Source organism: Trachymyrmex cornetzi, unplaced genomic scaffold, assembly GCF_001594075.2.
Source record: "Trachymyrmex cornetzi isolate Tcor2-1 unplaced genomic scaffold, Tcor1.1 scaffold148, whole genome shotgun sequence".
NCBI classification, from domain to species: Eukaryota; Metazoa; Arthropoda; class Insecta; order Hymenoptera; family Formicidae; genus Trachymyrmex; species Trachymyrmex cornetzi.
In genome coordinates this window covers 644,056-666,514 of record NW_017296070.1, presented here as the reverse complement: position 1 = coordinate 666,514, position 22,459 = coordinate 644,056, and the positions used below count along the sequence as shown (strand labels likewise).

At 28.7% G+C, this 22,459-nt stretch overlaps 3 protein-coding genes across 3 annotated transcripts in view; 1 reads left to right on the top strand and 2 right to left on the bottom strand.

The window, feature by feature from the left end:
• Jhbp2 (Juvenile hormone binding protein 2) overlaps positions 1-2,656 on the bottom strand; it is a 3,967-nt gene extending 1,311 nt beyond the window's left edge. The window contains exons 1-2 of the mRNA XM_018502628.1: positions 2,316-2,656; positions 537-824 (exon numbers count right to left, since the gene is read on the bottom strand). Of these exons, the coding sequence (XP_018358130.1) occupies positions 537-824; positions 2,316-2,484 (457 nt within the window). The 5' untranslated portion in view covers positions 2,485-2,656. The remainder of the gene's footprint in view (positions 1-536; positions 825-2,315) is intronic.
• Positions 2,657-5,990: 3,334 nt separating this feature from the next.
• Positions 5,991-12,690, bottom strand: Jhbp16 (Juvenile hormone binding protein 16). The gene is made up of 4 exons (XM_018502630.1): positions 12,482-12,690; positions 8,147-8,409; positions 6,707-6,818; positions 5,991-6,545 (listed from the first exon to the last, which is right to left on the bottom strand). Exons 1-4 carry the CDS (start codon positions 12,540-12,542, stop codon positions 6,250-6,252), a joined length of 732 nt encoding a protein of 243 aa, XP_018358132.1. The 5' UTR covers positions 12,543-12,690; the 3' UTR covers positions 5,991-6,249.
• A 6,451-nt stretch (positions 12,691-19,141) lies between these two features.
• On the top strand, positions 19,142-22,450 carry LOC108757932 (circadian clock-controlled protein). Its single transcript, XM_018502634.1, has 5 exons — positions 19,142-19,477; positions 20,551-20,684; positions 21,242-21,414; positions 21,629-21,837; positions 21,946-22,450. Exons 1-5 carry the CDS (start codon positions 19,408-19,410, stop codon positions 22,095-22,097), a joined length of 738 nt encoding a protein of 245 aa, XP_018358136.1. The 5' UTR covers positions 19,142-19,407; the 3' UTR covers positions 22,098-22,450.
• The last annotated feature ends 9 nt before the right edge of the window (positions 22,451-22,459 follow it).

Here is a 22,459-nt window from a genome sequence, read left to right as displayed (position 1 = left end):
TTTTTGCGCGCACATAAAGAAATGAATTTAGAAAATGTTAATTGCTGCAGAAAAAGATTTGAAGGCGTGAAATTGCCCCTTTTATGTGTAAAGTGGTTTTCAATTTTTTCGTTATTTAAAAACTATTCGAGAGATCAAAACATGTTTTATACGAAAGTTTTACAATAAAATTACTTCTATTCATTTGTGTCAATGGTACGAACAAAAGGTTTTTTTTTAATCTTTCTAATAATTATTTTTAAAAAAATTATTGACGTGAATAAATAGAGGTAATTTTATTGTAAAACTTTTGTATAAAACATTTTTTGATATCTCAAATAGTTCTCGAATAACGAAAAAGCTGAAAACCGTTTTATACATTAAAGGGGTGATTTCACCCTTTCAAACCGTTTTTCCACTGCAACTAATATTTTCTAAACTTATCTTTGTGTGTGTATTATATCTACACAAAGTTTCATTAAAATCAGAATTTGACACTCGCGAGGTTCCTTGTAAGTAGCATTAAGATAATTACAGTTAATTTTCAACGTTCTTACCGTATTCGCCCCAATAGTCTCCAGCACCGCTAGCTTGTACTAAGATTAAAGTTCCACTAGACCGGTATTTCGCGGCTGCTCTAATTCTGGGAATGCTAAAGGCTAGTTGCAATTGCACCTCATCGTCAGTCAGTCTCGTCCTCAGGCCGGTTATTCGCAGGGCAGAGACTCCTCTCGCAGTGATATTTTTAAATTGAGCCCTGTAACCATTTGGGCCACCGCCAAGCGCGATATGCAACTCGTCCAGGATAATCGGTTCCACTTCATGATAACCCAGTTGCGGTAAACCTGCAATGCAATTGCAACGTAGTTAGAACGTTATAATGTGCGGTTTCACTCCAAACAACGCAAATTCTTAAGTGTAATAAATCTTACGTAGTTTCTTTAAAAATATTTACTTTTTTATAATTTGTTTGACACTTAAATGTGTCGATTAAATTTGAAAATAGCATAATGACATTTTTTGTTCTATTTAATTTCATGAAATTGTTCTATTTTAATTTTTGAAAATTAGATTGTAATATCAATCTCATTATTTATTTTTGTAATCTGACTAAAAAGTTTATTTCACTCAAAAATGAATTCGATAATTTTCCACCCACTACACGCTCTAACAGCTTGAAGAAAGCTATATTGTTTCAGGTATGCCGAAGTTATACCGCACAATGCAAGTGGAATGTAGGACACTGGGTGACCATTCGAATACACCGTTATAACATGTGGTGATCGTTAACAAAACCACGTGATTACAGAACCGGTTTATTCAGACTTTCAACTTTCAGTTTATTTACAAATGATATAGGTTATATTATTATAAAATATCATATATTTATCTAACAAAATTTTCATGACAGGAAACAAAAATACATTACAATCGTAAAGTATTCTCCAAAGTTAGAATTTTTATATTAATTAAAAAATAATAAATTAACAATAAATTTTACCATAATTTAATAATTTTATTTAATTACATATTTTATTTGCGTTTACTACAAAGCTTTTAATCTTAACTAGAAGTAGATATATTTATTATAGTAAAAAAGAATAACATATTACACACAATTCTCATTTTAGTTAATAAAAAATATTGATAAATGCCATTCTTGTATATTATAAATTTAGCTAGATTTACTAAAGAGATTCATTTTTTCTTAATGAGAAATCAAAATTATTATAGTTGCTTTTATTCAAAGTAATTATTTCAAAAAAATAATAAAAAATAATAAAAATAATAAATTATTTATTTAGTTCATTGGATTTTTAAACTATATTTTATCTAATATTACACGTCATAATAAAACGAGTTTGCTAAAATTATTAATATTCCTGATAGCGCAAAATTAAGAACAGCGAAAAGTTAAGAATAGAGAAATTCTCAAGCAATATTCTACGACGAATTAAGTTCCTATCGTCTGTTGCGACTTCACTTGACACGGTAAGAAACGGCAGATTAAACTGTACTTCAATTTTTTCAAAATTCTTCGAAGCATACCAATCATTAATCATAATGAACACAAATATCATTAAACGTAAATAAAATCAAAATCAAAAGATTTTGTATAACTTCCATATATATTTAAAAATTTTCATTTTTTATTCAAATTAGATAAGATCTTTTAACATATGAAATATATTATCATAAAAAAACTGAACGGTTTAGAAATTGGTTCACTCATATGATAATAAGTGTTGTCTCATAGAAATTTATCAAAAGTCACATAAGAAATAACAAGTTCAAGGTCAATATATATATAGTGTTTTAAATTTGCAACATCTTACCTTGACGGAAATGGTCGACAAGTGTATTTGCTGTTCTAGCGAGGCAGATCTCTAGTTTTTGATCATTTCTGGAGCAAGGCTCTAGAAATTCTAGGCCCCTATATCTTCCGATGGCATGGGCGCCGATCAGCAGCGAGCATGCATAGCACAGTAGTACGGTATTCCTCATGTCTAGCAAGTGGCTTTATTTTTTCTTTCCTTTCTTCGTTAAGATCAACTGGTACCTACCGAGGCACTCTACGGAACGATCAGGTTTCTCGACGAGAAATGATCGACTGGCAGGGATGTACCAAGCCTTATAGACCTTGACATTGCCCCCGCTATACTCGAAGACGAAGAAGAAGAAGAAGAAGAAGAGGATCGGACCTTAAGCGGGATATCGAGTCAGTGCGTACTCTTCAATGTCTTTTTAACTTGTACAATGTACAGGTGCAAAACAAATGGTATAATAATAAGAATGCGGGTATATTATACGGAGAGTGGCGTAAATCACAGTTTTTAAATCTTTAAAATTATGACAGAGAAAGAAATAAAATATCTTTCTCTACAATTTTTTATTATTTTAACCACATCTGGATTTTTGATTAAATCACGATGTATATTTTTATTTAAATAAATTTTAATTAAATCGATTTTTAATAGCGTAGGTCAAGGCATTGTCATTATAGATTTCGCCGATCAACTTTCCTAGGTGAAAGAAGCAAAAGAATAATAGAAGTAGCGTGAATTTCATGGAAGGTTCTTATAACTTTTACCAATATTAATTTTAAATTAACCGCAATAAACTATGCACTGTAAGAGTCCTCTAATAAGTGGTCCTGAAACTGATGAAGGAGACCAAGAAACCATTGATTAATTTATGCGCTTACTTTCCCAATAATTGCCGACATTTGTTTATAATTTTCTTCTTTTATCTGGTAATTTTAAAGTGGTACACGCTTAATGATTGGAAAGAGCATAGAAAAAGCGATTTTCTCCGCTTCTAATAATCAGCAAATCGGTTAGTTAGAAACAAAGTATAAAATATTACGTGCATTATAAATATTTAATACGATCTATTGATGCAACTGATTAGACTGTCGAATTATGCAATTTAAATATGTAAATGCATCGCAAATTTGGAAGTTAAATGGTAACAATTGAACGTGAGATGCGAAATTGTCGATAAAAATGGGTGATGAGTACGAGAAAAAGAAAGGATTCGATAGACGTCAGAATGGACGTCATGGAACAGTCAAAAGGAGAGTAGGAGAATGTTAAGCCCCGTTAATCACCTTGGTCACGTTCGTTTTAAGTCACGTTTCCGACTTGCTCACGCAAATGTTCGCGGAAGATCGCCGATCGCACTTCCTGCCTTCAAACGTGACGAAAAAATGAAATTGAAGATATAAATTAACCTCAAGAGAGCGAATCTTACAGCAAGTAACAATTTACAAATTTTATATTTTTATTTTATATTTTTACGAAGTTTTATAAAGCTTCTTAGAATTTGATTTATCCGGAATCCTACTAATTTGTTTAAATGGTAGACATGCAAGTCCCGGAAAGTTACAATTTCGAAAATTGAGAAATATAATAATATCCCGGAAAGTTAAAATCCCGAAATTTAAGAAGTGTGACAATGCTCCAAAAAATTATAATCCCGAAATTTTAGAAATGCGACAATGTCCCGAAAAGTCATATTATTACGGCTCGGGACCTATTGTCTCATTTCTAAGATTTCAGGATTATGAATTTTCAGAACATTGTCACGATTCTTAAATTTTGGGATTATGATTTTTCGGGATATTGCTGTAGTTTTCAATTTTTAAGACATTTTTTTCGAGATTTTGTATGTTCTCCGTGTAAATGACAATATAAATGATGTAACAAACTGATTTCAATAACACAAGCATCCAAAAATTTGCAGTCATTACGATATGGTTTCTAAAATCTGACAATATATTTTAACTCACACAACTTTTTTTTATTCTATTAGTTTTTATTGGTTAATGTCATTTTTAAGTAAAGACTATTTGTTGCACGTCATTGCTGTTATGCACAATATTAAATTTGATAATACATTTTAACTCACACAATTCCTTTATTTTTTATTTTTCAGATCATTATACTTTCTAATTATAGAATAAATTAAAATTATTTCAAGGTTTCTTTCGGAAACGTATCTTTCAGATTTATTTTAAGATTTCTCTGTTGCATATGATAAATAGATAGAAAAGGAAGGTCATGTATACTTGAGTTAAGATTCCATACTACTGCAGTCAGTCCGTTTATTTATTCATGCATAATGTATGCACGCGCATTCCGCATTTTTCTTTTACAAATATCGCAAATTTGGCTTTAAGTGATTTTAAGAGAAGCATTTATTAAAAATATTAAAATAATCAGAGTTGAATGAAACAGAAAATATATGATACACAAATTTGACCCGCTGATCAAAATTAATATTATCTGACAAAGATCCTACGACATTCTTTGGTTCAATCCTTTGTGACGTTTCCATGTGTATTGTAAAAACGTAAGTTCAAAGACCGCAGTATCCTCAAGGCGAGCAACTATTGAGACATAAAAAATCATTCTGGATACACAGAATTCTCTTTTAAAATTTATTCTGAAAATATGATAGTTGTGGTACATAATATTTTAAAGATTTTTACCATGCACTTCAGTAAAATTAATCAAACTTATTTTATACCTTATTGTAATTTTATTAATGAATAAGAGAGATTTACATTGAAATTCTTCGAAATACGATGTTGTCCCACGACTATCATATTTTCAGGATAAATTCTAAGAAAAAATTCTCTCCTTGTACCTATCATGGAACAAGTCGAAATGAATTTAGAATTATTCACTTATTCTCTAGATTTCTATTGTGTTTTCTAGGGAAAACGGAATAATTCCAATCGGAATTCATTCCGACATGTTCCATAATAGATACCCTGGATACCTATTATGAAACATGTCGGAATAAATTCCGATTGGAATTATTCCATTTTCTCTAGAAAACACAATAGAAATCTAGGGAATGATTGAATAATAAATTCCGATCGGAATCCATTTCGACTTGTTCCTTGATAAGTGCCCTGTTCTGCTACCAAAACGTTTGGCATTTTTTATAACAACCAACAAAAGAATGTGTGTCTATTTTTATCAATATTCATAAATTAATTTTGATCTTCAACTTTTTTTTACTCTTCATCTTTTTCTTGTTTCAAGAATTAGAAAAGAACAAAGAATAAGTTGAACTAAGATTAAAATTAATCTACATTGGTGAAAACGGTTAGTAATCATACACGACAGCATGCAGACAATATATTAAATAATTAATTTAATAAGATATACAGTCTTGGCCAACGCACAAAAGTATAAAACATCTTGAGTTTGTTACACTTTTTTAGAAAAGGCAGTAATAAAAAGTAAAGGAGAACTAATAAAATATTTATATATATAAATATTATAAAAATTGTTATAAGAATAAATATTAGTTTTAATAAAACTACTTTTTAATTTATTTTTTGTTAAACATAGAATGTTTATATCAATTTATAAAGGTGCTTTATATTGTAGCTATGAGACTAAGGCTGTATATTAATTCAAAATAAATAGCTACATAAATTATACTCGGTGATAATGCGACATGTAATAATACAAAGGTGTATATGTATATCGTAAAAAAAGAGAATATATTTATTTAACGTAGTATGCCACACGTATATCTTATGTGCTAATGTACGCAGTTTATATACACAACTTATTATGTAAATGTAACAAGAGTTGCAAAATTTACTCTAAAAATTTCGCTCTCTCGTAATAGTTTAACGGTTAGATTGCTTACGAACTGACAGATACACTTCTTATATTCACTTATTTTCTCATTAACAAATTTACTTTATACAATTCAAGCGTAATGTATCTCAAAGTTACAATCAATTTAATTTATAAACGGCTTTGATTTGAAAATTTGCTCAAAGGGAAAATCATGGAAGGCATTATCAAAAATCTCTGTGAAAGCAGTCGAAACGAGTTCATTGATCAGGCCCCTCGTTAGGACGAAACCCGGCTGCCACGTATTATTAATTATTTTATCGAGGATACTCTCAAGGAATCGTTTGCCAAATAGAAGATTTGAAATGTGAAGCTTCAAATCTTTGATAGATTGAACGTCCATTTGAGCCTTCAATCTTTGTTCCGGCAATTTGGTCACGGTGGTCATTTGTATTAGATCATCTGTAACGAAGAAATTATAAAATTATAAATAAATGATTTAAATATTTCTGTTTTTTTTTTCAGTTATATTTTACCATATCATTAATAATAAAAAAATCGTATTTCTTTATATTGGTGATCACTGAAATAGATTTCATAATCAAATACAAATTTGCACTTACATAAAGTGAGTGAGAATTTTCCTCTATTATTTATAGTGGAGCTGAAGAATGCGCCTTTAAACTCATAATCACCCGTCAACCTTTTCTCTGGGAAACTTTGCGTGTACACAATCTAATTGACGAAATGCTTTGTTTAGTTATAATTATATTTTGTCTCATTATTCTGATTTTACTTTTATCATTAAATAACATAAATTCAATGTATTCAGAAAATAATCATGCCATTAATTTTTAATATATCTTTTTATCTTAAATATGAGATACTATAAGATAACTAAATATGAAGTTGCTAATAATATATGAGGCAAAGCAGAATGTTGTGTTATTTTTTAAATTTTTTAGGGGAAAGAAAAAACTTATTTTCTTGAAAACCATCATTTTCTTTAAAATGTCTATAAAAAAATTATTGTAATAACTAGAGAAATTATATAAACAAAATCAGTCTCTCTCTCTCTCTCTCTCTGCAAAAAATTTTAATTAAATATAATTCTTTAAAAAATCGTGTTGAAGTTATTAAAATTTCAAAACATTCAAGTTGTAAGTCCAAATAAAATGCAAATTAAAACAGTGTAAAGTAAAGTAACAATGTAAGTCAAAATATTGTAAATTCAATTAAAATTACAAGCTAAAATGTTGTAAATCCAATTGCACAACGGATTTACCAAGGATTTCATGCATTTTAAACTATTTGGGGAGTACGCAGGGATTCATTTTTTTAAATTCAATTTTACTTCTTAAATTAAAAAATCGTGATTAAAATTGTCTTAGTATTCGGGAAATATTTTTTATCATATCTTGAGAGGAGAAAACTTCTACCTAAACTTCTATCTAAAACACTTTTTTGTATCATTAATCATTTCGGAGAAAATTGACTGTATTGGTTAAAAATGGACTACCCTGTGCAGTGCAAATAAAAGTCATGACGTTAATAATAATGTATTTCAATAAAAAAAATGATTTTTATAAAAAAATAAAGAGAAATTTACAGATATGGTTCAACAAAATGATAAAATCAACCGTTGCTTTCTTCTATTTAAGATGTGAAAAAAATATGTCCTGAATACAAGGATAATTTTAATCACAATTTTTTAATTCAGTAAGTAAAATTGAATAAGAAAAAAAGATGAATCCAACGATCCCTGCGTGCTCCCCAAATCGCCTAAAATGCATGAACTCCTTTTGAGCTGTAGTATCAATTTTTCTTCGCTTATAGCAGCGATTTCCATGACAAATATTAGTGTGTAATAAAACACAATACTTACAATCCATTCATACAATAAAGTGCATTTTCATAATTTTGGCATTTACCACGTTTTGCCATAGCACGTCTTGTATGTATAAAATAAGCAACAAATTATCCGATGGCATAAAATTGTATTCCAACTGAAGGCCTAATATATAATTTTTAATTATATCGATAGGCAGTGTATATATATGTACCTTGTAATTATTTAAGTCGGAAACAAATTTTGTCACTTTACTCAGGGACCACCCGCTCTCGGTGATATTTCGAAGAGTTAAAGTAAAACCAAAGTTCGGTACTCCTCTTGTGACTGTTACCTCTCTGGCAAAAAAGGGATCAAATGGGAGGATATTGTATTTCGGTAAACCGGTTTTGAAATAAGGTCGAATAGCATTCAATCCCTCTCTTATGCAGACGTCAAAACCTGATATGTTAGGATGACAGTTCTTAAAGTTGTCCTCTAAAAACATATAATTGACAATATATCTTAAATACATTCAAAAGAAATTCCGTAAGAATTGATATAATATCAGTTTGACTTCAGCAATGAAAACGTCCGCATTAATGAGGACTCAAGTTGAAACATTTGCAACTAATTTTATTGTAGTTTACTTTGTTGGGTAATTACATTTTAATTATGAATTATACCTTATCGTCTTATAAATATATAATTTACGCACTAACAATCGCGGAAACTTATATAGACATTTTTATTTGCATTGGATTGATACAATATATTAAAGCTAAAATCTTTTTTTAAATATATTTTACTACAAATGAAACAAAGTAGAATGTCACGTACAACTTAAAATTCAAATTGATGTTGACGATTAATTTAATTTTATGATATTACTTTTCGTCTTTAACTTATGATTGCATTCCAAATCCGATAGTATATCAGCGCGTAGTTTATGTAACTGAAAGATGTACTTAAAATTTATTATATTTAACGATTGGAAATACTAATAGGCACTTAAACTTAGTCTCGACCATATTTGACACTTCTTAACTTATTCGCGTTATTTATGTAACGCGGTTTAATTTATTACAATTCAAATTGCTTGTAATATTTATTTGTAGTATTACAAAAAGCTGAAATAAATTAGCGGATATGTGATATTTACATATTATCTTTACTTATTCGTGTTATTCACATAACGCGGTTTGACTTATTACAATTCAAATTACTTGTAATATTACAAAGAGCCGAATTAAATTAGTATTAATATGTGATACTTATACATTATTGTAAGAATACGTTTGAACATTGAATGTCAATATATTCGTATTAACATTGAATGCACATACGTAATTGTACATAATGTAACTTTCACTTCCAGGTATTCCGGTTTTGATAGCACTATACGTTCCTTGAGAACATCTCACTTGAACATTTCGCATTCTAGTACAAAAGAGGATATTACGTTATGTAATAAATTAACTAACAGACGAGACATACCAATCTCTTAGTCGGAAGGCGCAATTTAGCATACATTTCCACAATTTTGCATATTTTTCATGTTATTTTAAATGTTAATTAAGTTATATTGTTTTATATATTTTGTCTTTGTTTAATACTACTAAAGCACAATAATATATTTTTTTCCTGATTTATATATATATATAGCAATTTATAAAAGAAATTTCCTGTCTTTTTTCGCTTTCTTTACAAACTTAAAAGTATTGAAAAACTTTTATAATTTAGCTGGACTATTTTTATATGTACATTCATTTTTTGAAGATTTATTAAGCCTTGTGTCCACGATGCTAGAAATCGGTCCGAGACCTCGGATGAAGAAAGAATTGACCAATCGCAATGGTTATGTGATCAAATTGTTCAAATGTGATTTGTTAACTTTTTCTCTGTCCGAGATCTCGGACCGATTTTTAGCATCGTGGACACAAGGCTTTACACTGTAAAGAAAATTTGAATTTTATTTACATATATGCAAATATTATTTTAGCACAACATTGATAAAATCAAACTCTTGTAGGACTTCCTTCTAATTAAATCTTTCGCTTAAATTAGCATAAAATTCTCCATGATGCTTTTTATAACGAATAAATTATTTATATAGTTATATCTCTAAAATTCGTGTGTAATTGAAATGTGCAATGACGTAAGCATGGCATATAACTAAAAAATAAATTTATCATAAAAATAGAGCAGCAATAAAATTTAATAATTTTGATTTTCATTTTATATATTTTTTAATAAACGCTAATTTATGTAAACCTAATGATGTAATTAATCTTGCTTCAAAATAAAATTTAATATCAATCTTTTCGACTGCTTTGATTCTGCTTAAAAAATGCTCAGTTATAATTCTTAAAATATGTTCAGGAGCTCATGCGCTGTAAATAAAGACAGAATAAAGTTTGGACCGCGTGAAAGTCGAAAGTGAACGCACTCTTAGGGCCAGTTGTTCCATCTTTAAATAAATTATGTGGTAATTTACTTATTGAATAAACAAAAGAGTAAAAGAGTAAGAACATAAGACAGTAAGAGAGTAAGACGGTGAGCTGAAGTTTACCGAAAGATACAACCCAGCCATAATCTAATATGTGATATACAGGGTGTTCCGAAATTTTTGGCTAAGCGCTCTTGTGTAGATAGAGCGGAAAGTGCTCTAAATTGAGTCGAAAAGTCCTCTACCATTTTGCAATTTTCGTAATAGTTAACAAGATATTATAATTACTAAAAATTGCCGAATATGGTCTTCAATAATTTTGTTCTCAAATCAACTTTACAGAAAAATTACAAGAGACAAAAATTGTTTATTTTTTTCTTATAGAACTCTAAGAATATGTTTAGAATTTTTTATCAACTTTTTAGTACTGCTTTTCTTATTATAGGCAACTATTTTTACCAACATGAGAAAATACGGTATTAAAAAATTCTGAAAAAATTCTTTGAACTTTATGAGAAGAAAATAAACAATTTTTGTCTCTCACTGTTTTTCTGTAAAGTTGACAGTATTTGAGAAAAAATGATTAAAATCCAATATTCAGCGATTTTTAGTAATTAATATTTTGTTAATTATTGCAAATATTGCAAAATGGTAGAGGACTTTTCTCGACTCAGTTTAGTCCGCTCTATCTATACAAGAGCGCTGGGCAAAAAATTTAGGAATAGCCTGTATAAGTAGTTATGAGAGACTTGATAATCAAGAGAAATTTAAGAAGAAATTTGAGATGTTTTGTTTGGCTGTACAATATCAGCTAAAAGTATGAGACAAAAAATTAGCCAAGGAATTAGCCATAAAGCCAATATTGTTAAAAAATTTTATTGTAGATAAATACGCCTTGAAACCAATTGTAAAAAACAAGACAACAAATTATTTGGGTTTGAACGATTTCTACAGCACCAATTATCGTATTTTGATACAGTTTCAAGTAAATAAAAAAGAATCAAGTAAATAACTTATAAACGAGTTAATAGATCTAAATAAAATGAACTTTTGCACAAATATTTATTAGAATTTTAATAATATATATTTCCCAAAATTTGAGAGTAATATTATTGCAGTGTAAGACCGTAAAAAATTAAGTATCAATAAAAGTGTAAGTCATTTTTTTCCTTAAAGTAATTTTTCAAATATAAACGTTTAAAATTTGATTAATCATAAGCATTGAAAAGTTATCTCTCTCTGTATGATAGTGTACGAACTGCGACAATGTTTTGTTAGTATCTAATATTGTTACAGTACGTCACATGGATAGATGCATGTCACATAGATACATGACTTTTTAACCAACGCTTATGATTAGTCAAACGTTTATACCTAAAAAGCTTTACGGAAAAAATAGCTTACACTGTTATCATTTAATTTTTCATGAAGTTTCACGCTGCAATAATATTACCTCCGAATTTTGGGACACTCTTTATATATATATACATATATAATTTGATTTAATTTGTAATGTTCCTTCCCTATTTTTTAATTTGAAAACAAATATTATAAAATAAGTACTATTCGATTTTACATAACCTTTATTCTTATGTAAAATCAAGGCGAACAAAAAATTCAACAACTTTTAAATCAATAAGAAAATTCCGCTGTTAAAATTCAAATATTATTTAAAAATAATAAAACCTTCTATAACATTCTTATATTTTTTACAACCGAGTAAACACCAATTAAGATTAATATAACATCAATGTTATAATTTCACGCTCAATTACGTAAGTGTAATACAGCACATGTGTTACGTAACAGTTATATTAAGTGTAAAATTATAACATTGATATCATATTACTTTTAATTGGTGTTTACTGAGAATATATTTTGAGTAGTGACGTACGTCCTTATTAAGAAGTATTACAATCTTATTTGATGATCATTTTTTTCGAAGTATCATATCAAATATTTGGTGAATTTGTTTAACTTATGTTATGAATCTGTTAATTTCGTTATAAATTCAGTGTTTTTCTTATATTTACAATACTAAGCATTTAAATTACCGGCTTGGGAGTTTATTACACGTGCGGTCATCGAAATCTACTGGCAGTACGTGCGAAATCTACTTACCGAAATCTGAAGCAACTGAAGCGTGCAATAGTAGCACAAGCAAAAAAACTTTTAACTGCATCTCTTCGTTCTCTCTTTCTCCCTTACTATTCCCTTTTTGTTCGATAAACCTGAAGCACGCAAAAGAACACTTCTATACTTATCGATACTCACGAACGATAGGGACAGAAATTCAGTCGCAGTATTACGCGGACGAGGTGCGCGTACCATACACTTTCACTGTTTACGATACATCTGAGAGAACGGTTAGCGAACTGTTTCCGAGTAACGAAAATTTGGTGTAGATTATGTAATTTTATTGCGAAAACTTGAAGAGAAGGGTGATGTATTCGAGTGGGAGCGAGAAATATCGTTAAAGATTTTTTTTTCTTTTGTATTTGGACCAGTTCTTCATTTAACGACATAAGAGAGAAAACGTATGTTGTCCAGTAAATTACCTAACATTACATCGTACGGTTAAAAGCGAAATCGTTCGCAGATGCTTATGGAATAGTACCTACAGTAAAGTACTTTGATACATACAAGGCTGTGGGCATTTATTTAAAATATTTTTATTTAAAACGCAATATTTAAAACGTAAATGTATTTTGTATTATGTATTTCAGTGGAGCACATGAAAATATTATCTATATATATTTTGTATTTAAAATTGAAAGATTAAAATTTTTTTGTAATTTGTAATTCAAATAATATTGATTATCAATCTTGGTAATCAAAATACAAAATACAAAATTCTTTCAATTTTTCGATATTAATTCTGAAATACGAAATACAATTATCTTACAAATACTATTAGTATAATAAAAGTATTTCAAATACATGCCCAGTCCTGGATGTACGTAATATTGCACTCAAAATGTATTGTTATGCTATAATTAAAATTTATATTTTCTAAATATTGCCTGTTTTCTATAAACTTTCGTATATCTAATCCGTAGAGATCTACAAAGTACTTACATATGAATTAAATATAAAAATATTTATTTACAACGGAGAATTGTTTGCATATTTTTTAAATTTATTATTTGTATGTTAAGATTAGTATACATATATGATCCAGATTGGTTATGATATTCAGGTACACGGTCTATTAATTTTCTGGATTATATTGCAAACTGCGTCTTTTCATATTCGAGATTAAAATAATATATTTTATTAATTTTGCGTTATTTGTATAATTACATAAGTAAATTAAATTTCATATTTCAAAAATTTAATACACAAAAAATATAAGTATTGATAAGTTTATCGATTTTAATAAAGAAAGACTAATAATAATTTTTTTCAGTGTAAATATATTATTTTTTTGCTGTAAAAAACATTCTTCTTATACTGAAAATTTTGGAGTATAATTTTTTTAAATATATGTGATTTCGAAGCACATAAAAATAACATATATTTTTCTATATAAATTGTATTTATATAAAAAATATGTATATATTCTTTATATAAATACAATTTATATAGAAAAATATATGTTATTTTTATGTGCTTCGCAATCACATATATTAAAAAATTATACTCCAAAATTTTCAGTATATATATATGTATATATATAACAATTGAAATTTTAATAAATTCCTGTGCATTACGTTTGCAATAAATTTTATATGTATATAATTTCCCGTTATACAGTGCGAGTGTTCGAATCTAAATTAATTTATACATTTAAACTTTATAATTCACTATTAAGATGCAGATAGTTTAACTAGCCGAATCTAAAATACTTTACATGTATAAATACGTAATGATTTTAAATAATTTGCATTTTAAGTTCTTCGAATATTTATAACTTCAATTATTTGCTTACTTACTTAATCTTTTGATATGAATCAGAAAATATTGAAGATATCATCTCAGCAAGACGAGACATGAAATTTGACTATCATTCTGAGACGATTTGTTCAGCTTTATATATGATCTGTTTTCTGTTCCTGCACTAAATTGTTCTAGAACTCCCTTTCTCGCTTAAAACAAATATCAAACGTATATCTATTAACTCACTTTAAGTTCCAAAAGTACACACTAGTTCAGCCATAAAAAACAGACCTACAATAAAAAGGAATGAGACAAAATACAAAAACACAAAAAAAAACTCAGACTGAAAAAATAAGAAAGAAGAGAAATACTAGTTTCGACGGATCCATGGGCGCCGAATTATTACAGAATTATTTGCAGGAAGGTACACCCAAAAGAATTCAGATTCGAAACAAATTTGGACAGCAACCAAGACGATTCAAGTTTTTGTTCCAACATTGATTTTTCTAAAATTACACAAAATAGACCTTATAATTATCAATCTTCTAAAATTGATTTTCCAAAATTTTATTATACAAGTGTTAATCAAAATTAATGCATTTAGTTCCTGTTTAATTTAAAAAAATTCTTTTCCATATTTTGTGCAACTTCTTTATTTCCTGTGGATTTTCTATTCCTTATTTATTTCCCCTCCCCCCCTCCCTCTTGCATTCCCCTTGCGGCGTCCATGAAAGATCCATGAAAGAATCGTTGCTTTTTATTAATTACAAATTTCTTTCAAAAAGACGGTACTTTATACGAGTCGACTATGCAAATAAACAGATGGCATAAAGAGATTTTAAAAAGATCTTTCCAAACTCAGTAAAAGGGAAATAAGCGCTTTTTTTTCCATAAACAATCACTGACAAGCTGCTAACAAGTTCTTGATTACAGCAGGGAACATTAGTAAAAATGTGTTGAAATAAATATTCGGGGAATGAGCTCAGATATAAATCATATGTATTTAAAAAGAATTCTGAGTAGTTTATTTTATATTTAGAATAATTCTTAATAAATTTAGTTCTTAAGATTTATTGCATTCTTCACTTTTATGTATAATATTTTTACACGCACACATGAATATAAAGAAAGGAAGTTTACTTATAGTCAAGCATTATACATAGCCTTCTTAAATTAATTTTTAAATGCTCTATGAATTATTTATTTTACTGATTACGAAGCATTTAAAGAAGCCTTAAATATATGTCCAATCTGATTATGAATAAGGGCAAAAAGTAAAAATAATATATTTGTTAGAGTATTTAGAAGCACATGTACAAATAGAGGAAAGGGATAATTATACGCATTTTGGTTTAGCCCTTTTCCAATAAATGAAGTCGTTACTGCGATGAAATTTTTAGACTAAATGTAATTAATGCCAAAAGTAAGAAAAGTCGAGAAACCATTATTCAATTTGTGTAAAAAAATTAATTTTTAGCCAAAATTAATTCCTTTAAATCCCACTCAATTCCGTGCTTGTTCCATTCCATTTTATTTACTAGGATACGAGCAATAAATCATACAAAATTTCAATAGTATTCTTGTAATATTTTCATAATGACACTTCAGTTATATTCTTGCAAGGTTCACGTTACATGCGCTCAAAATTCACGTAACCTGCGCACAAGATTCATGTAACATGCGTATAAGAGGTATGTAACATGCTTATAAAATTTATGTAACATAGGTGTGTCACTTGTACAATTTAGCACTGGTGCTAATGTTGTGCCGCTGTACAGCACGGTCCGAGATCCACACAGGACTCGAGGAGGGATTTCACAAAAATATGTAGCACTTTATAAAATTTAAGAAATATATGCTATCTTTATTTTCACACTTCACATGGAGTATTCATTTACAATCACCATGCACTATTCGGTATTCGCATCGCGATATAAGTATTATAATGATTCGGACGGCGCGACGCGAAGAGTTACGTTTATTATGCGGGGTCTACAATAGAAGTCGTAGCGGTCGTAGAGTCTTAAGTCGTAGAAAATTAACCAATCACAATAGAATATGAGAAGAATAATCGACTATGACTGGTCAATTTTCTACGACTTAAGACTCTACGACTGCTACGACTTCTATTGTAGACCCCGCTTTAATCTGATCGATTTTCTGACCGCCGACCGCAGATGGGGTCGCGCTTATATTTGATATTTTGGGGTTCAACTTTGGACCGTCCGCGTTGATCCGTCAGTGTTCCGCTTATCGGACGAGGCCAGTATTCGCGCAACATCTGAGTCTGCATTTCTCAGGGTCTTCTTTTATATTAATTGATACTGTTTTCTTTATTTTAAATAATATGATTTCGTAAATTGTTAGAGTATCATTTTGGTACGTTTCATGGCGCAATTGTCACTTGTGCAATTTAGCACTCATGACATTCCTTCCCCCTTGGGAAAGGAAATGAGGTTACAAGTTTCCGTAATGGTTGTCATACATGTTTTTCTCGGTTTACATTTATTTTTATAATCATTTCTTATACTAGAACGTATTCAATATAATATAATATAATTAATATAATAGCATTATCGCCTACAGTGAAAGTTTCCTTCTTCACTGATTTATCGTAGTATCGTTTAGCTCTGATTTTTTCCTCTTGGACGTATTCTCGAACTATCTGGTTAGTGGCGCGTATCGTAAAGTTTGTGTAAAGCACTTTATTATAAATTCTTTACGAACTTTTCCTGAATAAGTAGTATGCCACCTGAGAATGGATGCTTAAAAAATTCTCTTATAAATTTTGTACATTTCTTTCACAAATATCATTATACAGTTCATCAGATAAGTAATAGGAGCCAGACATCTTGGTGTTAAATTTGTGACATCATATGGATATATTGCGAACTGTACTTATATTTTATCAGAGATTTTCCGTTTACTGAGTTTATTAAATATTCACTTAAATTTAGTTTGTGTTATTAATTTTGTGTACGCAAGTAACTACGAATAATTTTACGAATATTTTAAATCATGATATTATAACATCTTTGAATTAAATATTATAAATAAAAATTATTTGGAAATATATATATATATATATATTAAATTTAATATATATATATATATTAAATTAAAAATTATGCACATTTTATTGAGAATTACGTAATTTTATTATCATACATTCTATCCTACATGTTACTGTAAACATGTATTATAAATGAACTCCTGCGTGTAGATGACCATAATGCACTCGTGTTTCACAGGTAGCATTATAGCTATTCAGCCAAGGATTAACAGATACCGCTTTTTTCATCAGAGTTTAATAGAAAATTTAATTTAAGAAAAATTTTTCAAATTTTTACAAATAGTATTTAATACATACAAAATAGTTTTATATGCAATAGTATTTAATTACACACAAATAATTTTATTTCTAAATATTATATGTATTAATGAATACGTATATGTATATACTTTTAATCTTTAGTAAATTGTAAAATTATAACTTTAAATTATATTACAACATATGTATATAATATAAAATATATGTATATATATTTTATATTATACTGATATTTATTAATATTTTTGTGTATGTTCCCAAATAGCAAGCTGTCGTTATTTTGACATTGATAGTTAGTCATTTTAAATTATTTATGTCATGTGACCTATTTAAGATGTAATAACGTCATTTATTTATGACATCTTTACAATACTTAATGACGTCGAATATTTATTCCAATTGTCGACGTTCTAGTAGTATTATTAGTGATTAATTAATAATGTCACACATTTATTCCGTTAATAACACAAAAATAATGATGTATTATCGTCCTTGAGACCGAGCATTGCACGCTACGACAAAACAGCAATGAAGTGAGGAGTACGAATGGTAAAATAGGTGTGAATATCGGCACATTTCAATTTTAAGATGAAATCCAAAAAAATACCGACTTTGAATAGCTCTGATGTACATTAATATTACTATTAATAAATAAATTCTGGCACATATATAAAATCTTGAAAATTTTATTATATTAATTAACTCTTGAATTAACTCTTGATAATTTGGCAAACAGGAAAAATTAATAAAAATGAGAAAACAAAATTTTTTTTAATTTAACTTCTTTGGAATATCGTCTTTAAAATTTATCTTAGCATCGTGTGTTTTAATGTTAAGAAGCTTTTTTGATAAGAATTATAAAAAATTAAAAATTTTCAATATGTACTGTCTAATATTATTAGAGAATATTGGTGTACATTATAAATGTCTATAATGATAGATCGTAAATCATGAAATGCATGTTCATTCTACCGAAATCTCATTGCATAATGCAACAGCTTAATTGCAGTCGAATGCAAATGACGTTACATCATACAGAGTACGTTCTTACAGCGTTGCATCTACGATTGCACTTTATCAACAGGATCTATTGCGTTAATGTTTACATTGAATATAAGATCATCGTCTTACTTCATAATTTATCTTCGCAGTTTTATTGTTTTATATAAAAAAAACCAACCATTACCTATATATTTACTCAAAATAAAACATTCATTCGAAAAATTACATAATGTAAGAGAATCGCAAAGTAACCATTTTATTTTATTGTCGCGAAAAATTTTGCCTTCTTTGACAAGAGCGATCGACCGCTACGTTTATATTTAAAAAATCTATTTTAATTTGTTAACATCAATTTGTAGATACAATATTTACTTTACTTTCGTCATAATCAAATCGCCATTGGAAATTTCTCATTATAACGTGCGATGATCTATATAATTTATACACAACACAGACAACATATTTTCTAGGTAAGGCACTTTCGTCCAGCTGTCTCCACAATCTGAGCAGGACTCGTCTGCTGTTGCAGACGATGAAGACAGAAGAAGGCGCAGGTGCATACATGTTATAGCAGTGAAAGTATCTGCGAGTGCAGCTACGATCTGCTGCCTGTCAATGCCCTCTCTTGCATAGTCAGTCTTATTCTAACGGCGCCGTTTATCGCGCGATTCGAGTCCACAGTCGAATTCGTAGCCAGTGATTTTTGATTGCAATAAGATCTTAGTGTCTAACATCAACAAAAGATTGAAGCCGCAACGGTGAATATAAATAAGTCCCAATAATCGAAACTTTCGTGAAACTTTCGTCTTCGTTGTTACGACTGCCTTAAAAAATTATGAACAAGAGGCTGTGGGCCATCCTTCTCGTCGTCGGCTGTACGACAACTCTCTCCTCCGATACAAGCCGTGAGTAATCAAAACATTTTCCATAAATTTAACGTTACCATCTTGAATATCTTCACCGCTGAATATTCATACAGTTATAATCACATTTGAATTGAAATAAACAAGAACAACTAGTTTAATTATAATAAATAAAAGGCATATAATAATTTGCAATTAATTATTGCTAAAAAATTCGATTGTGCCATTTTACTTGACATAATCAGATTTTTTTCGAAGTAGACGTAACATATTTATAAAAAAAACTCGAAAATAGGACAATTTATGATTTTAAAAAATTTTGAAAGCATCTAATTGTTTTATATACTAAAATACTTTTTTGTAATGACGATAAATTTTCTAACTCAATTTACGTGTAATTTTCTATGCAACATGCAACAGCACCGCACTGTCGCAAAGGCCGGATCTCCATTTCCGCAGAAATATTATGTTGTAATCAAATATTTCAATATTTTCAGACGTAAAGCATAAATGTAAAACTTCTGTCGTTTTTTTTAAATTCATATAAGGAGAGTCAATAAGTCTGTAATCTATTTAAAATTAGTCTATTTAAAATTATTGTCAAATATTTACGATATAAAGAATAGAATACAGCACCCCGAAAAAGATACAGATTCAAATAAGTAGAACATATTGTTTCTAATGGATATTTGAATGTTTATGTGTACCTGTATATGTGTACTGATCTAATTATGCAATGTATTTATTGTACATCGTACTAATCATTTCCCGACATGATTTTGCAAAGCATTAGGAAAAAACGTCAGAAAGACTCTTAACATAAGTAACCTCTAGCAGCTGTACCAATCTACTTATTCTTGAAGGTGTATTTTCGCCATGAGATAGAACTTTCACTTTTAACATGACTAGAGATTAACACGCTTTTTACTCATTGACGCTTTTACTTATACGACCTAGAACATCAAATTTCTCTTGCTATATTAAGAATATGAAAAAGAAGTAAAATTTAAAAAATGTAATTATCACATCTTCGGAACAATACAATATACATAACTGAATAATATACCTTAAAGTAATATATATTCAATATATGTATAATAACATTCTACTCCTAGCCGAATATGTGAAACAATGTTCCAAAAGCGATCCAAAGCTGACAAATTGTCTGATCGACGCTCTACATCATCTGCGATCTTATTTGAAAGTCGGAATCTCCGAAATTGAGTTACCCTCGGTAGAACCGTTCCGTGTAAGTTTAATTAATGTGTCCTAAATTGGATATATATTATAAACAATATTAAAGTCAGTTGTATTTAATTATGATTTATATCAATAGATTTCTTTCAAGAAAAAGCATTTCAAATAAAAAATGTCTCATACTTATAATGCAACATAAGAAAAATAGCTATACTTACGTGTGTGTATTTGTACGTTTTCATCTCTTAATCACTTTTTATTTATTTGTTTCTATTAATAATAGATGTATACATATTTGTTTTACTTTAGAAGTTTTAAAATTTGTTACACACTAAAAAAAATAATAATTAATTATAATTGAGATAATTAATAAAAATTGTAAAGTTATAACATGTTGCTCTTACACTTTGACAAGCATCCGCCAATCTCGCATGTTTAAAGTCTAATATACTGAAACTCAAAATTTAATATGTTAAAAATTTAATATACTGTATGTATTGATGTCTAATAATATATAACGGAAGATTCATTATTTGTGCCATTTTACATTTACTATTTTATATGTTTATTTATATATATATATTTTACATATTCCGTCTATTTCAATAGATGGACGAACTGACTCTCTCCCTGACAGGTGGTACGAACGGTTATAAGATTCAGCTACGAGACCTTTTTATAAGGGGAGCGAGTAACTACACTGTGGAAGATATCAAGCTGGGTTCACCTTTCCAAGCCATTGTTCGAATGCCGGCCCTTATATTAGATGCGCATTATTCCAGGTAAATTCTGTATCTATGTATTTTTTAAATATGATCTCGTATATATAAAGAAAAATTACATTTATTTTGGAAAACTATGTAATATTCCATTTTATTTTATAAGTCGTAAAAATTGTAGTTCGAGAATAAGTTGTAAAAGGTATATAATTTAATAATTATATTTTTTTACATTTAAGCGATAGAATTGCTGTTTCATCAAATTTAATTTTTACAGTTCTGGTGTATTAATAATTTTGCCTGCAAGTGGAAACGGTACATTCCACGCGCGTTTCGGAGATGCTAAAATACTAGTCAGAGGAACAATCTCTACAAAGTCGCGAGAAAACAAGACATATTTAAATGTCGATAATCTCGACGTTGTGCTCGTAGTGAAAAATTTGCAAATGCGAGTCAGCAAGATTTTCAACAACAATCGAATACTTAGTAAGCAAATCACACAATACATCTAATAATATAAGAATGATTATAGTTAAAGTCGTTAATTTTTACGAACAATTCATTTTTATCATTAAATTATTTTTTAATTTTTAGCCGAGGCAATCAATCTCTTCCTTCGAGAAAATGGACAAGAAGTGTTGAAATTAATGGAACCGCAACTAAAAAAGAAGTTATCGGCACTCTTTGCTGGCATTGTTAACCAGCTGTTGCGACATGTACCAGTGGAATCGTTCCTTATACCTTAGGACACTATTAACATTATATTAGTTACTATTACTTCTTGTTATTGAAAAATCAATGATATATTTTAAATATGCACGAATACTAAATAATGCATTATAGCATAAAAAAGACATCTTATCAAGTATTTTTTTTTAATTAAAAAGAGGAAAACAATATGTAGACGCGCATTTAAGTTGCTTCGTTCGTTTACTTGTGAAAACAAAACATTATTTGTGTGATCCTTTAATCAGAGATTGAACAAATAGTTTAAAGAAAACATACAATTGCATTCAAAGATAAATAGATATTTTTCGTTGATATTGATCTAGAAAAAAAATATATGTTGATAATAAACGTGATTGTTGCTTATAGTAAAACAGAGGTA

What these genes read in the sequence shown, in the direction of transcription:
- LOC108757932 (XM_018502634.1), top strand. Translation starts at nt 19,408, where the DNA reads ATGAACAAGAGGCTGTGGGCCATCCTTCTCGTCGTCGGCTGTACGACA. An exon ending in TTAGATGCGCATTATTCCAG is followed by an intron (nt 21,415 to 21,628) that starts GTAAATTCTGTA and finishes TAATTTTTACAG; the next exon opens with TTCTGGTGTATTAATAATTT. An exon ending in CAACAACAATCGAATACTTA is followed by an intron (nt 21,838 to 21,945) that starts GTAAGCAAATCA and finishes TTTAATTTTTAG; the next exon opens with CCGAGGCAATCAATCTCTTC.
- Jhbp16 (XM_018502630.1), bottom strand. Translation starts at nt 12,542, where the DNA reads ATGCAGTTAAAAGTTTTTTTGCTTGTGCTACTATTGCACGCTTCAGTT. An exon ending in TTCAGTTGCTTCAGATTTCG is followed by an intron (nt 8,410 to 12,481) that starts GTAAGTAGATTT and finishes ATATGTTTTTAG; the next exon opens with AGGACAACTTTAAGAACTGT. An exon ending in CCGACTTAAATAATTACAAG is followed by an intron (nt 6,819 to 8,146) that starts GTACATATATAT and finishes TTCGTCAATTAG; the next exon opens with ATTGTGTACACGCAAAGTTT.